The sequence below is a fragment of the Mesitornis unicolor genome, unplaced genomic scaffold (assembly GCF_000695765.1).
Source record: "Mesitornis unicolor isolate BGI_N332 unplaced genomic scaffold, ASM69576v1 scaffold44702, whole genome shotgun sequence".
Lineage (NCBI taxonomy): Eukaryota > Metazoa > Chordata > Aves > Mesitornithiformes > Mesitornithidae > Mesitornis > Mesitornis unicolor.
This window is the reverse complement of record NW_010170683.1, coordinates 27,353-44,231: the sequence shown is the minus strand read 5'-3', so window position 1 is coordinate 44,231 and position 16,879 is coordinate 27,353. Positions and strand designations below refer to the sequence as shown.

Here is a 16,879-nt window from a genome sequence, read left to right as displayed (position 1 = left end):
CTCAGGTATTCACATTTAAAAAGCATGATTTGTAAATTATTTAAGGTATATTATAAAATGTGACTGCTAGACTGGTACAGCATTCATGTAGTTCTTTGCTAAAGATGTGCAATAACGCAGCAGTTTTGTTTAAATAATACTTGCGGTAGGCTTTTCTTCTGGTTGAGTACATGTTAGTTGTGACCACAGAGGGTCTGAGGATGCATATCATAGGCCTGAATAACTTCTCCTTTTTTTTTAATATACGTTACTTTAAAAATGTCCATGCTGATAATGTATTAATTTTTCTCTAAGATGCTTCATGCTGAAAGTAGAGTAAGGCTCTTGGAATGTCAGGATGAAGTCACCATTGAACCATGTTCTAAAAAAATGAAGTCAACAGACAGGGTTTACGAGAAACTCTCTGGTGATGATAACCAAGGTATTCCAGAGGAAGTGGACGCTGAGAGATCATCAGATGATTTGATACCAGCGTATACCTCGGATAACCAAGGGCAACAACAAATGCAGAAGCAAGAGAAAATACCTAGTGATGTCTTGAGATCACTGAATGAAGCGCTCCCTGAATATAATCTAGCGCGTAGTCAGCCAGGTGATTCAGAAGCTGTACAGAATGTAAATCCTCTGTTTGCAACAATAAATGACTCTAAAGTTGAAGAAAAGAAAGGCCCCACAAATAATGCTAGTGAAGATAATACTAGAAATAGCAGTGCATTGTTCTCAGTAAATAGAAATGCTTCAGATGAAGACTTTTTTACAAGCAAAGAATTTATCGGACCGATTTACAAGCCTGCTGAAAGCAACAAACAGAACAAATCTGGGAGTTGTGATGAATGTAGCAGCAGTGGGGGAGATCAGAATAAATTGCATGAAAACAGAGCTAAAAGAAAGGAGGCGAAGAAGTTGCAGACTACTTCTTCTGTTGTGCCAGAAATAGATGATGAACTGGACCAGTTCTATAAAGAACTTCACCAGCTGGAAAATGAAAATTTAGATACTAAGTTTCAGGAAAAAGAAACTGAAACTTCTCAGGAACAATATTCTTCATTTAACTGTAGTCCAACCCCACAGGAGGATCATGAACACGTATTGTTGGGCAGCCCACAACCATTTTATGAGAACGGACAGTGTTTCTCTCGGGAACAGAAAAGTGAGAAAGCAAGCAATGAGCAGCAGTTTGTCATGGAAACAAGTGGCTGGACAACCGAAAATACCTTTAATGAACAAGTAGATTCTAAATATTGGAACTACTCAGTGCCTGAATTCAGACCTGCTTGGCAGTCAACAGAGTCTTTCAAAGTACCTCAGGGACCTCTTGTTCCTAGATTCAGCCATCAATTGCATTTTCAGATACTTAATTCCCCACCACAGAAAATGAATGTTCTCCCTTCTCACAATGGTGAACTTACTTACAAAAATTATCATGATTACCATGGAAGTAACAATATCAACAGTTGTGGTCCACTGCTTGATCAAAGTACCAACTATGCTGGTCATATTGATATCCATACTACTCAGGTTTTCAGAAATGGAAATAATGACCAGAATAGACTCCAGAATAATGGCCATAATGAGCTCCAAAATAATGGTTTCTGTGAAACTAGAGGAGAGTGCTGGAAGGATCCAAAACCTGACAGTACTGAAGGAAGCCACAGCTTTTCTTCCTTGCAGTTATCTGAAGAAATATTCGGTTGTTCACAGAAATTTCTTCTGATCTTAAGAGGCCTACCTGGTTCAGGGAAATCAACACTTTCTCGGTAAGTAAAGACTTAAAGCTTTAGAGGCTTATTCAAATAAAAAATTAAAAAAAAAATAAAAAAAATATCTGCAAGTGCTTGACAAACTTTGGTATTTGTAAATTAGGCATAATCTTTTATTCTGAAACTTTCAGGTGAACTAGTATGTGGTGATTTGCCTCTTTTTTAATTCTATAATTCCTTCATTTAAAAAAATCTGTCATATCTTACAGCATTAATTTGACTGAACCAGAGGCAGTCTTTTATGCCCATGCAAAAATTGTAAAAGAGCATTAGAAGTTGTTTGCAGCTCTGAAAATACTTAATTTGTTTTCAGTGTGTTGATGAAACTGAGCATAATCTCATTCTCTTTCCATCATATGGTGGTTTGTCAACTTCTCTGTTTATTTGTGAACAATACACAAGAAAAGTAGTATTTGCCCTTAAAAATATGTATGTTGAAGTCTGACAGGGTTAAAACAGGTATAATCTCCAGCTTGGATTTTAATTATTCTTTTTGGCCTATTTTAAAAAGCATCTAAGTTGACATATAGCACAGATGCTGTCTATGTAGAATGAAAATAGGTTTTTCTTGCATTTTTCTTGCAAGTTGTCGTCTCAATACTTACGGATTGAGCTTCATCTAGAAACTGTGCATCACTTCTGCGGTTATCTTCTGTTGTATGCTAACAATCTAATAGATACAGTGATCATGTTCTTATTTGTTTTATGTATAAAGGAGTAACCTTGGTGTGTGTTTGGTTTTGTTTTTTTCTCCTTGATACCTGTGATCTCCATATTGTAAAAACAACCAACCAAACACAAACCTATTAAAAATTTCTATCTTACACATTTGAATCATTTCAACAATAACATTTTCTAGTTACTGAGCGCTCTGTTTTGCAGACCTGTATTTCTGAAGCAGCATGAGCCTCTGTGGGTATTATTACAATAATTTCTTTAATATATGAAAGCAACATTAAAAATATTTTTTGAAATAATCCTATGGAAAAAATGTTACCTCATTCAGTACAGGAACTGGATAATACTTAATGTGAAGATATCTGATAGAATAGTAAATTTTGTTTTCCATATTTTGTGTGCTGAATCTTTCTCCAAATATTTTGTTCATCCTATCAGAATTATTCTAAATATCCTCAGGTTTTTATGAACACAGATTCTTGCTTTTTTCATCTCTTGCTAGTGAGATCAATTTCTAATTTGGGAAAGTGGGCACTATGAGATCAGGGTCAATAATAGTCACCAAGCTGAGTTCTCAGTTCCTTCTTCTCCCCTTGCTTTCCTCCCAGATTCATCTTGTCCCTGTTTCAGCCGGTGCTGTTACCTCCTTCCCAGCTTCATGGTACCAATTTCTTCCTTGGGCTGCACTCTTTGCCTTGTCTCTATTTGCTGGCTCTGCTGCCAGTACCAAGTTGCTTGTTCCAGTGTTTGTACCACTACGCTTCCCGTGTCCTTCCTATTTTAGGCCAATTTTGTTCCTTCTCTTGCCATTCTTAAGATTGTGTTGGGAGAAATGTGCTCTTACAATGCAGTATTGGTACTGAATTCAGTTTCCTGCCACCGTGGGAATGCGCTGTTCAGGAATGGGCTTACTGCAGTAAGACTCTTTGCATTTTCTGCTCTACTTTGTACAAAAAAAAGAGTACTTTTCACTATTATTTTCTGTCCACATTGTATTTTAAAGTCCTACAGCTTGGTCAGATTTACATAATGTTTTTTGCGGGAAAAACAAATGTGTGTACTTTGTCAGATTTCACTTCCTCAATCCAAATCTTCTCAGAGAAAAGCTTGGAATAATGAAGCAAGATAAAAATGCTGTATTTCTTCCTTTGCTTTGGAAGTGATTGACCATTTAGTTAGAAATCTTATAAAACAATTTGACCAGATAGATACCCAGCAATGATATCTTTAGTCCAAGTAACAAAAGCCCGCTATAATTAGAAGTAGATGATAATGTGATCTTATAATGCTGGAAAAAAAGTTACAAGACTTGAATTTTTAGGATATTTTCAAAGAATCATAGGGACACCTCCCACCAGACCAGGTTGCTCAAAGCCCTGTCCAGCCTGGCCTTGAACACCTCCAGGAAGGGGGCATCCACAACTTCCCTGGGCAACCTGTGCCAGTGTCTTTCTACCCTCACAGTAAAGAATTTCTTCCTAATATCCAGTCTAAATCTACCCTCTCCCAGTTTAAAGCCATTCCCCCTCGTTCTGTTACTACCTGCCCTTGTAAAAAGTCCTTCCTCAGCTTTCTTGTAGACCTCCTTCAGAAACTGGAAGACTGCAGTAAGGTCTCTCTGCAGCCTTCTCTTCTGCAGGTTAAACACCCCAACTCTCTCAGCCAGGCCTCACAGGAGAGGTGCTCCAGCTACTGAACTTGGCAGCAATTGCCATTTTCCACTTCTCCGTAATATCTGAGCATGAATTTAAATAAAAAGTAACTTAATGAGGTTGAAAGAACAAATATTGGTGTCATTTAAGAAGCATACTTTGAATTAAACCCATTATCAGGCTTATATAAAGACAGTCATCTTTATCTGGGGCCATTCTTCCTAAGAGCTTGATCTTCTGAATGGAAGTGTTAGAAGAGGTATTTATAACTGAATGTAGAAACAGTTGTGTGCTGCTGTTTCTAATTATGTATTTCTTTTAACAGTGTTAGAAGCAATGCTTTTAAAGTAGAATTTATGTAGCTTAGTAATGCTACAGCTTTTTAAATTATGTTTAGTTATTGTCTGTGGTTTTTTTCCTCATCTGTGATATGTTAGCTATTTTAAGTAAGTCAATTATTCGATTCTAAGAGATCTTCATTATAAAATTATCAAAGGGGGGACCATTTTAGTTTTAAAGAAAAATTAAGGAGAGATTTGTGTGCTTGCATGCGTGCATGTACTGGGAAAAAAGGTGTACTGGTTTGCTGACTAGTTAAAATGAGCATTTTGGTTTCAGGATGAGTTTTGTACATCGAGCTAATATCTTCTATTAGATCAGATAGCATGGCTGGAAGAAATAAGTGAGCTGCATTTTTATATCTGCTTTAATTTCCCTGTCTTAGTATGTTCAAAGCTGGGGTGTTCAACTGCGGGGAAGGTTTAGGGTGAAAAAGCTGGATTACAGCAGTTGGATAATACTGCTACTCATTTCAGACGCACACATATTGATGCTGACTAATCTGTAATTTGACTCTCCTGTTAGAAATGCATTTATCTTACTTCTTTTTCTTTCTCCATCTCTCAAAAGTGGAATATCATCTCTTGTGGGTTTAGACAGTAATTATGCTTTATTTGCATATCTGTGTTTTTTCTTGTTTCTGCTTCCTAGTTCATGAGCCTGGGATAAATGTTATTTACAAATACTTTTTGGAAGTATGTGAATTACTCCATATGAAGTCAACAAATATGTTTGTGTTTTGAATTTTACAAGTTTAAATATTATGAATTCTGAAAGAGGTAATTGTCAGGCTTTTACAATGTTATATTTTATGATTTAATTTCACACTTTAGAAACAAGCTACTGTAATAATTGAAGTTTCAGTACATAAACTCATTATTTTGTGATAGCTTGTGTGTTGTGTATAGGATAAGGCTTCTGTTACTCTGGCCTCTTCAACAGTCTTTTTGCCTTCCTGAATTCTGAAGGTTCAGGGTTATTCTTGCAAACATAGTTTATTATATTAATTCTCTTATATCAGTTATATTGGTTTATAAATAAATTGTGGTGTATTCTGAACTTCAAGGAATAATAACAAAATATTTCAAGAATAAGCTTTGTTGATGGATTTGAAAGATTCCCAAACCCTTGTTGTGTTTCTTTGTTGCTGCTAGTGGTGTTTGGAAGACTTGAAACAGAGTAGTCAGTTTGTCTCAGTGTTACAAGGTTTTCCTTTAAACCCAGATTTCCAAGGACTTTGTGAAAATAAAGTGTACGTTTGCCAGAATGGGGATTGCTCATTGGGATGGATTAATGTGGATTTGATTTGACAGAGATTCTGATGTTCTTGATAAACCATCTGTTAATTATTCCCTGTAACTTTGTGTTATTCAGTTTCTCTGACTCACAGGTATTTGCTGGTGTTCCTGGGCAACATTTAGGATGAATTTTAGTTAAATCCAAAAGTCAGCTCTGCGATACTTCTAGAAGGTTTGACTGTGGCATTTCATAACAATGCAAATACAGAATTTTAGAAAAGCATAGTGGATATTTGTAGTATTCCTGTATCACCTGTTACAATAACTTCTGTAATTAATAAACCTTTTTTCTGTGTACTATATTACAACATAGAGTAAAAATAAACATGTTAACAGTGAACATTGCAACTGTGGTCCTCTGAGTTCCCCCTTTACCCTCATTGCCTTCCCCGCAGTGTCTTTTATTGTTTGCTAAAGTATACTTAAATTTCTCCCATAATCTTTAATGTTAGATGTGCAAGAAGCAGATTGTAATGCAACTTATTCTGACCTACAAATGAAGTAAAATTCTAGCCAGTAAAATACCTATGTTGCTTGGAAATGACAGGCCTAAAACACTGGGTAAATGCAAAATTTACATTGCAGTCTTTTTCTCTTGGTTATCTTTATGGATTCTAATTGATTCTCTGCATTTTATCAATTTGTTCAAAAATTTGCTTTGATTTGGTGTGTCTGTTTGTCCCCCCTCCAAATAAAAATCGTGGTATTTTTGAGACAATATTCTGTCAGATTTTATTGAAATTGTTCTGTGTCCAAAAGTCACCATAGAATGGCATTGCCTTAGGAAACCAAGCTAAAACACTTGAGTCAAGTGGTTTAAGTGATTTAAGAAGTGATTATTTTTCTCCTGATTTGAAGTAACACAAACAGGGATAGTAAAATGCATGGCTTTCCTATCGCCCTGTTAGCACTAAAGTATGAATGACAAAGAAAAACAATATAATGCCCTGATAGAAACTGAGATATGAAAAATTCTATTTTAAATTTCTTGTCATCTGTTAGACTGAAACTACAGCTCTACAAGTTGTAGTAACCCGTGTTGCAGCTTAACTGCTGCTCAACCAGGGGAGATCTTTGCTGATAGTTAACCATTTTTAATGTAATCACCTTTTGGGGCCTTTTCTTAAATAGACTCAACTTCTAAAGCTTCAGTAAAGTAGCACAGAAGAAAAAGTGAGAAAAAGATTTCTTTCTTCTGGGTATGAGTTCCAGTGGCTGATAGATCTAGTCAGTGCCAGAGTTGATGAGAAAATAGAGGCAAGTAAGGCTGTATCACCAGGATTGGGGAGAGGACACAGCTGGAATAGAATAGTATAGGATTTTGAAGGAATATGGACACGCTTCTGTAATCCTTTCGTTAGTAGGACAATCTTGAAAGCTTACGTTGGCCCTTTTCCTGAAAATAAGGAAATTGCTGTAAACGTTAATAGTTTTCTTTTGCTGTTGCTGTTCAACCCACGTTGTATATGCAAGCAGAATGGGCAAAGGTCGGAAGAGAGCACGTTGAGTTTAAGGTGCTGAAAAAAGATTTAAACATCCGGTTCATTTTTTCAGCTGCATCCAGATTCTTTGTGATCAAATTGGTGTCTAGAGAGAATTTCAAATGAGAATTGATATGGAAAATGTTAGTAAATACATTAAATTATTATGAGGTACTTAGAACTTACTGCAATATAACCATAAATTAGATGGGTACAATCATCTCTTGAGGGTAGAGGAGAAGAAACAACAAATATAGAAATAGTAGAGATGAGGAAAGTATATTGCATTTGGATAAGAATATTGGTAATACATATGAGTTTACTTATATAAACTTATATAAAGAAGTTCAGAAATAGGGCACATTTAAATTTATTTTAGCGATGTTCTTTTTTTCTGTCTCTTTTTTTTTTTTGTATGTGAAAAACAGAAGTTATAATATTTCTGCTTTTTCCCTTGTTTAACAGTATTCTGCTTGGTCAAAGCCGTGATGGCATTGTATTCAGCACCGATGATTATTTTCGTCAACAAGATGGATACACGTATAATGCTGCTCAGCTTGGGGATGCCCATGACTGGAACCAGAAGAGAGGTTTGAATGCATAAGAGGAATCTGATTAAATTATGCTTATATTTAGAAAATAAAATTATAGCATAATGTGCATATGTGTTAATAGTCTATATGGAAAGGAGCCTACATATATTTTAGTATAGTGTATATAGAAATATATATTTAAAGTATTCTTTATGTTTTTATTAATGTATGTGTATACATTACATTTTGAACTTACAGACAGTTCAGAGCTAAAAATTGAAAATCTCTCTTCTGTGTCGTGACCTGCTGATTTGTTACATTTGATACTAGTATCTTGATGGCAGAATTGAGCCTTTTTAATGCTGTCAACAGCAGACTATCGTGTTTTTCCCAGGATCTTTCCTAATATGAGGTTCATCCAAAATTTGTGGAAGAGACAAACTGACAGCTCTGTTGCCTGTGCATGCAGATTGCTGTCTGTGCTGCAGTGTCTCAAGCAGAAGCTCCTTCTTGTCTAGAGGTCTACTTCTTTGCATCAAAAGACAGAGGGACAAGGAAAAAAAAATACTTTGCCCCTTCCTCCCCTCCTCATCATCCTAATACAAAATTTATGATACACTGGGGAACATTTCTGTATGAACACTGAAGCACTTTTGAGGCTGGGGTGTAGCAATAATAAATACTTCAAATGAAGTTCCCAGTAGAACTAAGGAGCAAAAGAGTTGATGAGGTGGTAGTTCATGGATGAGAGGTATCAACGTTTCAGAGTTATAAGACCACTTTCGTGACTTTGCGAAGTGTCTCCTATTTCAGTTCATCCTGCCACTTCTAGTGGAACTTTTTGCTGCCTTTGTGTTTTGAACATTGTTTGCTTGACAGGTCGAGATGGGGTTTATCTGCTTTTTAAACTCTATTTTTGTTTGTTTTGGTTTTGGCAGTAACAAAATTGATTAGTAATTTTTTAGTTTTAAACAAAACCTTAAGGTATTATATGAGCACACTCAGCACTTAGATCCATGGTTAAAACAGAATGGTAGAATGGGTTGTAGCTATAATACAATCTTTCTTCACCAGTTTTTGTAAATTATTGATGATCCCATTCTCTTCATTGCAAAAATTGCTGTTCTCTTGCTACCTTTGAGTCTTTCTGAAATACATTATTTTCAGATTTTTCCGTTGTTTCTCTCAGCCTACCAGTCGTCTTTTCTAGATTTGGGTTTCAGAAAGATCATTTGTGCCTAGTTAATGAAGCCAGGGCAAAGTGTAGATATATTTTTATAGCTTTTGCCATCAAATCTTGGAGCTCTGCTGAACATATTTTACCTTTGCTATTTTCCTCCCTTCCATCTACAAAGTTGCTTCCCAGACTGCTCATTTAATTTCTTCCCACTGAACTGAGTGATTTCTGTCAAGATAAATGCATAGTTCTCTACAGTAACTTAGGGCTTTTCTCCCTTCAGATCCTCACTTCATTCATTGTACAGATTGAGCAGCGTTCATTAAATGGGCAGGTATTCAACAGATGTAATTTTTTTAATCCTTGCACTTATTGTGGGTCTCACTTTTCATTTAATGCATACTCTTTTAACTTTGTTAATGGAACATTATTAATTCTTCTGGAAACTTTTTTGTATGAGAATAATCTTAGTATTTTAAGCTTCTTATATTGTTGTTCTTTGATCTAGTTCATCATCTTAACTTTCCTGTGAGCACTACTGGTATTATCTTCTGAATTTTTCATTGGCAAGCTAAGGCACAGTTGCTAAAAACATCTTCCTATTTTGGATGCCAAAGCTAGCAATTTAGATACTTTCTTCAGAGTACGGAGTAGTTATTAAACTTAATATATTCAGAATAAGTTATCTTCATATTCAGATGAGTTCTTATCACTTCTGTAGGTGATCACTGTAACTTTTGAAATTGGGCAGCCAGAAAATGAAGATTGTGCAAAGTAGCGGCCACTTGGAAAGAGGTGGGATGGTGTTCAAGAACGTTCACCAAAAGAGGATCCTTCTCATTTTGCAGTCATCCTGACTTATTATTTCTCACAGTTACTTAAAAAAACCCAAAACAAACAAAAAAAAAAAGGAATGCTTGGGTCATGCTGGTCATCTGATACGTAACCCCTATTCAACTATAGAACAAGTCCATCACATGTGCTGAAAGAGGTAGGAATATACAGGAGGAAATAGTACACAACACAGGACAGTATGGTAATTTATGTGCCCTTTAATTACTACACATTTTGCCTTAATAAGGATATTCCTTAATATTCAGAGTTTTGCTTTCAACTATAATGCCTTTTCTGCTGCCCTTGCATCCTTTCTGTGTCTTTTAAAAGGAGGACTGAATCTTTCCTTTTTTCCCCGCAAGAATATTGAAATATGAAAATCTTGATGTGTTTATGGCTCACGTTGCTAGTATTGCTTAGAACTAACTAATTTTTTTTTCTTGGCTTCAATGTGTAGCATGAGAACAATTGATTATTTTTTTTTAATTTTAAAAATGAAATGAATCTTCACAATGCTTCTGTAAAATAGATAAGGAATTATTTTTATTTTTACTGATTAACTGGGGCACAAAGAAGCTGAGGAATAGGTTTTATAGAAGCCTTACTTTCCATTATAAGATACTTTAGAGTACTTGTAAGAGGAGTTGAGGAATCTTCATGAATTTGATAATCATAAGTTGGAAATCTGCTTCTCCATCTGGCTTAGTTTCAGGCTGCAAAGAGAAGCTCATTTACTGATTCATGCAGTAAATAATTCTTTTCTAAATATGTAAAAATTGTGTCACTGTGCAAAGAATGACAGAGGTTTTGCTTTCAATATACAAAGGTGAAGAAAGTTAAACCACTGAAAGTTAGGGTATCCCATTTGTCCTGAAAGTGGGTTACTCAAGTACCCTCTCTAGGTACTCTCCTCTGCCGGGAGTTCCTTCTGAACTTGGGGTAAGTATAGCTGAATTCTCAGAAATATTTCAGATACGTGATGTCTTTCCCTGAAGATCACCTATTTCTTAGCATTTTGTTGGACAAAAACTGACCTCATTAATGTTTATAAATTTGTAAAGGGCGAGTGTCAGTAGGAAGGAGCCAGGCTCTTCTCTCTGATGTCAAATGACAGGACAAGGGGCAGTGGGTGCAAGCTGGAGCATAGGAGGTTCAGCCTGAACATAAGGAAAAACTTCTTTACTGTGAGGGTGACAGAGCACTGGCACAGGCTGCCCAGAGAGGTTGTGGAGTCTCCTTCTCTGGAGACATCCAAAACCCACCTGGACACATTCCTGTGATAGCCTAGGTGATCCTGCTCTGGCAGGGGGGTTGGACTGGATGATCTTTCGAGATCCCTTCCAACTCCTACTTAAAAAAAAAAAAAAAAAAAAATGCACCGTGTGTCATCCAGCAGGGGTGCTAAAACTGGAACCAGAATACAGTTTCAAGCTGGGATTTCTGTACTCAGCAGGCCACAGACTTTGAGCAGTTCTGTTGTGTTGCTTTGACTTCTACACTTCCCATTTGCATCAGTTCACCACCACCTGTGTTTTATGTCCTTCACTTAATTTTTATTACCTTCTTGCTTCTACTTCTTTCCATTCCTGTCTCTCTTTCAGTGCTTTTATTCCTCTTCTTAGACCAGTGTGTTTCAGTCAGACTAGATCAGTGCAAAAAACATCTGGAACAGTTTATTTACATTTACCATTTTATTTGAGTTATAGTTTTTTATTAACTTGCACTATTTTTCATTGCAGCAAAGCAAGCAATGGAGCAGGGAAAATCTCCAGTTATAATAGACAACACTAATACTCAAGCTTGGGAAATGAAGCCATATGTGGAAGTGGTAGGTTTTGGTGTGTGATTACATCATCTGCTACAACTTTGCAAACTTACCTTCACATCTGATAAGTTGGTCTGTTTTGTCCAGAAATGTGTTCCTTACTCAAGTTTCTAAAGAGAGACTGCTTATTGATAATTGGTACAGCAATAGTTCAGACCAATTTAAGGACTGACTCGATCTAACCTGCTTAGGCTGGAATGAAAGCTAAGACAGGGTGTGGATAAGTGAAATTTGGTACGCTACCACTTCAGAATTAACTGCATATGTTTGTTATATTGATCTATAATTTTTTTGTTATGTAATAATGATACACATCACACATTTTTCTTTGCTTGCTGCAGGCCCTAGAAAAGGGATACAGAGTGGAGTTCCATGAGCCAGATACTTGGTGGAAGTTTGATCCTGAAGAATTAGAAAAGTAAGGTTTATATTACAGAAATCATTGTCCTTATATATAGAGATAGATAAATATGCACACATATATATATGCATATATATATATGTAATACATTATATTCAGAATCTTATTTTTCAAAATACTTAATTACTAGTATAAAATCTATTTTATTTAAATAGGCATTTTGAGATACACTTTTAAGTGGAAGCATTATGGGTAAATAAACAAAAATAAATAGAGGTCCTGTCTTATTAGCCCAAAAAGTCGATATTAAAATTTTGTTGGACATGAGTAGAAAAATGACTGACCCCTGTAAGAATTGCTGCTATTTTAATGAAAAATTATTCTAACTAATCAATAAAGTTTAAAAAAGGGAGTTCATATTTTAGATTATTCTATTGCAAAACTTTGTGAAATTGTCCCCATCCTTCAGAGGATCTGACTGAGAGTACTGATGGAGATAGGTCATTTGACTGCTGGGTTGTCAGAATGCCTGGGAAACTGCTTGTTATTCCCAGTTAATGTCTCTTTTGTCTCAGATGTACGTGCTTCAGAAATCTGAGGTGTCAAACCAACATAAGGATATTTCATTGTTTGAAATGTAATATCTTCATGGTTGACCTCAGAATTCTCTCTGATTGTCATTTCATATGCTTCCAACTGACTTGGCTTATAATTGTTTCAGCTTTGTAAAGTAGCCCCTACAATGCAAAAAGTATGTGTATGTAATACTTACATTACTGACTTGGGCTTTATTGTCTTTATAAATCTTTTAAAGTTTTCACCTCTTGCTCCTCAGCTGCAACAGAATTATTTTTAGAGGTGGAGTCCTCTCTCTGCAGGATGAATTCTAAAAAGTTTAGGGTGCAGCCCAGCCAAACTTGGAAGCTGTCTTAGTAATCAGTCATTTCTAAGATGTTTAGTGTGAGATTTCCATTACGTGAGACTCATTTTCCAGAAAAATTTGTGTCTTCACATGGCCTTAACAGGATAAACAAAAGTGTTGTTACTGTTGAATTTTATTGTCCAGTCATTAATTGTAGGAGTAAAGTTTGTATCTTTCCCAAAACTGGAAGAAAATTATTGAACTCTAAAGTGCTGCTATCAGTTCTTAAGAGCTTCCTAGAAAATGTTTTAGCAGCTCCAGTTGCTTTAAATATTTGAATAGAGGCCTATTGTCTGGAAACTTTATTTTTTTGAGAGTTTAGGAAAGGAAGTGATGTGAGGTTTCATTTTGGTTTTCAGTTGATTGGTTGGAGGGCTTATTTTTTAAAGTTTGGGTTTGTTGGTTTTTTTTCCATATGCATTTGTTTGGGAAATAGACAGTGATGTTACTGTAGTTTTGGGATTCCCCTTACGAATTTTGACCTCAACATTTTGTGCAATACCTGAGTAAATACTGTGCTAATAATAAATTTGGATAATTTTTTTCATTGTCTGGAGTCATACATTCTAATTCCCTCCTAAAACAGGATCACTTAAGACTCTTTGTATCTGGTAGTGGGAATAGAAAATAAACTAGCTCCTACTTTAATTAGCAAAATACATTTCTTATATTTTGAATACATGCTCCTTGTTTCTTGGTTATCAGTGGTGCTGTCTAGATTTATAGTAACTTTATAGTAACTATCAAGTGATAGAATATGCCAATATTCTAAAAAACAGGGGGATTTGTGTCTTTATAGGGTTGTTTCTGCCACTGCTTAGTGTGTTTGAGAAATCTGTGAAAAGGATCTCTAGGTCAACACTGGGTGAATTCTTGATGTCAGGAATGTGTCAGCTATTTTAGTGTCAAATAGGTGTCAGTGTCTGTTTCTTCTGGTGTGCCTGTGAGGTACAAATCATCTTTAGACTCATGAGTGATTTTGCTTTTGGTTCAGTTTTGTGGTCATAACTTGTGTGAAAACATCTTGACTCCACAGACGTATGCTTTGCAGTAGTGGTCAAGATTTCTTGCATAGCATTTAGACCTTTATATAAAGGATTTTGTAGTTTGATACCATTTTTAGGAAATCTTGAAAACTGCAGGTGAGAGAACAAAAGAGTGATAATATCACTGGTGGGGGGGGGGTAAAAAATTCTAGATGTTAAATCAGTATAGGATGAAAAAGGTATCCTCTTTCATGTTTGTATGCTTTTTCAGTAGCTGGTCAGTTGGGAACTACAACTTTTTTTAAAAGTATGCATTTGATTCAAGGTTTTGGGGAATAACATGTATCCTGTGTATAATCTGTGTTTTGGGATGAATGTAATTTTAATTTTAAAAAAGTTACCTGCTGTGTAACTTCACACAGAAGTGAAATGCAAACATGTTTATTATTATCCTTTTTCCTTTAGTATGATCATAAAACTGCAATCGGGTATTGATTTCATCAAACTTGTGCTGATTATCTTTAGTAATGTTTGTGCAGGATTACTTTGGGAGGTAGATGGCTTTATGCTCTTTCAGCATAGCCAAGCCAAAAGGATGAGTGAAGACATGCCTGAAGAGGAGATCCCAGTTAAATGACATTATACAGCACATTATACAGCAGATCTGTTTCCTTTTTAAAATTTATTTATATGCTTGATGCAGTTTTGCTGTTGGTGATTTTATTGTCCTGCCTTGTTCTTTAAGGCAAAATACTTGCTCATTTACAAAGTGATTATACACAAGTCCATTCTATTGTGGATGAGTGTGCACTTTGTTCCCAGAGCACTTGAAAAATACATAATAATAATAGAATAAGCAGAATAACGCTGCTTTCACCATTTGGTATAAAAGGACTTAGACTTCCTCCTCTTAGTTTTTTTTTCTGTCAGGAGAGTCAAGTGCTTTACAGAATCCCCGTATTTCTAGGAGATTGACTTTTTTCTCTACCATTAACCTTGTTCATATTTGTGAACAAATCTTAACAGTTTTGAGGCCAGGTTGGACAGGGCTTTGAGCAACCTGGTCTAGTGGGAGGTGTCCCTGCCCATGGCAGGAAGGGTTGGAACTGAGTGGCCTTTAAGGTCCCTTGCAACCCAAACCATTCTATGATTCTATGAAGGTGCTGCTGCTCTTGGACTTCTTTAGCACAACATGGAAGTCAGTAGCATTTAGACAGTGAGCCATTTGTGATGATCACTCTAGCTTCCGATGTTGTCTCAGGGAAGAGCCTGTGAGACAAATACTGAAGCCTTTTCTTCCCAGAAAGTAAACCTTAAGGAGCAAGTGTAATTCTGAATACTTCTGCAATCACCATTCCTTCTGTTCTGGATGGGAAGCTAGTGTGCTACCCGCAGCATGCTGCAGCATTGTTACAGTGCTGGCAGTTCTCAGTCGTTCAGTTTGTGCATGACCCTTGTGGCTTTCTTTCTGGCAGAGGCCAAAATTTTCTGCCAACATGGATTTTAAGATCCTATTCCATAGATCCTGAGGAGATAGATACATTCTGATGTGATGTCTGATGGCTCAGGTTCTTAATAGGCCAAATTCTCACTGAACATAGCTGTTCACTAAACATTGCAAGAATAGGACAACACTTTTGGCCTTTCTTCCCTTATATGTGTTTTGGTACGTTTCTAAATTTACAGCAAGCGTCAGTAAGAGCTAGTTGGTAAAGGTATCGTGAGCATGCTGTTCTGGTTCAAGACTAAAATTGCTCTTTATTTTATATAGAGATTAATTGCTGAGAAAATACTCTGTCATTAAGGTTATAAACAATGTAGTTTCATTCTTTTTATGCTAGTTTGAACGTTGCTTTCATAAGTAGTAGTCTATGATATTATTTTTTCCTCTACTCATTAGCTGGTATACCATGTAAAAACTGATTAATAAATAGAAAACAAAATCCTGGGATCATTTAGGTATGTAGCTGTTGGTGAATAACATCACATTTCTGTATGAAGAAGAATGACTGTATTATTTCCTGTTATTTAATACATGCAGTGGTGAATTGTTAAAATAAACCTTAATACAAGTTGAATACCAAGTGTAATAAAAGTGAAATTTCAAATATGACAGGCCAGAAGAAACATTGAAATTAGAGGATTTTTTCTTTTTCATAAAGACTGTAAACATATAAACATACCAGACAATTTATATAAATTTTTATTTTTGTAGGAGGAATAAACATGGGGTCACTCGTGAGAAGATTGCTCTGATGTTGGAACGATATGAATTTCAAATATCCATACCTATTGTCATGAATTCAGTGATACCTCCCCACAAAGACACACAGAGACCGCCTCTGCAGCGAAGACATAGGTGGGGAGGCAATACAGACTCATGGAATTCTTTCAGTATTTTCAGTAGCCGATAATACGGTTGCAGTCAGTTAATAAAAATCTGTTACTTGCCCTTCTAAAACACATCATCACCTCCAATGAAGTAGTGGATCATCTGTGTTTTAAATAGGCCTATTGCAAGACTATTTTCTTCTGGAGGTTGTTCCTTTAATGGACTTGCATGTAAATAAAAGTGTACAGTAAATGTTTTTTAAAACTATATTTATTACAATTGTAATAACTTTCATTTTAGTAAAGTATTTAATATAGTATGACATAGAGCAGAGTCTTCCTTCATAAATGTAAGACAATGATGTTGTCATATCAAGTAACTGTTGAGCAGTTTTTTTAAAGAAGAGGTCTTATTAGATGTCTTTTAAGAGAGAGTTAAAGCCCCAGAAGAAGAGATAATTTATGTAATTACCAATTTTAATGACTGTCACTAAGTCTCCTTATCTTCCATGAGATTTTTTTTTTTTTTAAACAGTTATGTCCTGGATTGTCCTTTTGTTCTATTTGGCAGGTATTGCAAATTGGCAAAATTTTGGCATGTATTTTCTGGTTTTGGTTGTGATTTTTCAGTTGGGTTTTTTTTGTCTCGGAAGCTCTTCTGGCAGCTGAAGCAACATTCTGCCAATCCAGTATTCACCAGCC

General features: G+C 35.8%; 1 protein-coding gene across 1 annotated transcript; it reads left to right on the top strand.

Moving 5' to 3' along the window:
* The first annotated feature begins 294 nt into the window (after positions 1-294).
* N4BP2L2 (NEDD4 binding protein 2-like 2) lies at positions 295-16,493 on the top strand. Its single transcript, XM_010179760.1, has 5 exons — positions 295-1,757; positions 7,674-7,798; positions 11,492-11,580; positions 11,919-11,995; positions 16,062-16,493. The coding sequence occupies exons 1-5, from the start codon at positions 295-297 to the stop codon at positions 16,258-16,260; spliced, it is 1,953 nt and encodes a 650-aa protein (XP_010178062.1). The 3' UTR covers positions 16,261-16,493.
* Positions 16,494-16,879: the final 386 nt, after the last annotated feature.

Bases quoted from the DNA above. Each gene is read 5' to 3' on its own strand.
- N4BP2L2 (XM_010179760.1), top strand. From the start codon at position 295: ATGCTTCATGCTGAAAGTAGAGTAAGGCTCTTGGAATGTCAGGATGAA. The intron at 7,799-11,491 runs GTTTGAATGCAT...TTTTCATTGCAG, and splicing joins TGACTGGAACCAGAAGAGAG to CAAAGCAAGCAATGGAGCAG. The intron at 11,996-16,061 runs GTAAGGTTTATA...TTATTTTTGTAG, and splicing joins GATCCTGAAGAATTAGAAAA to GAGGAATAAACATGGGGTCA.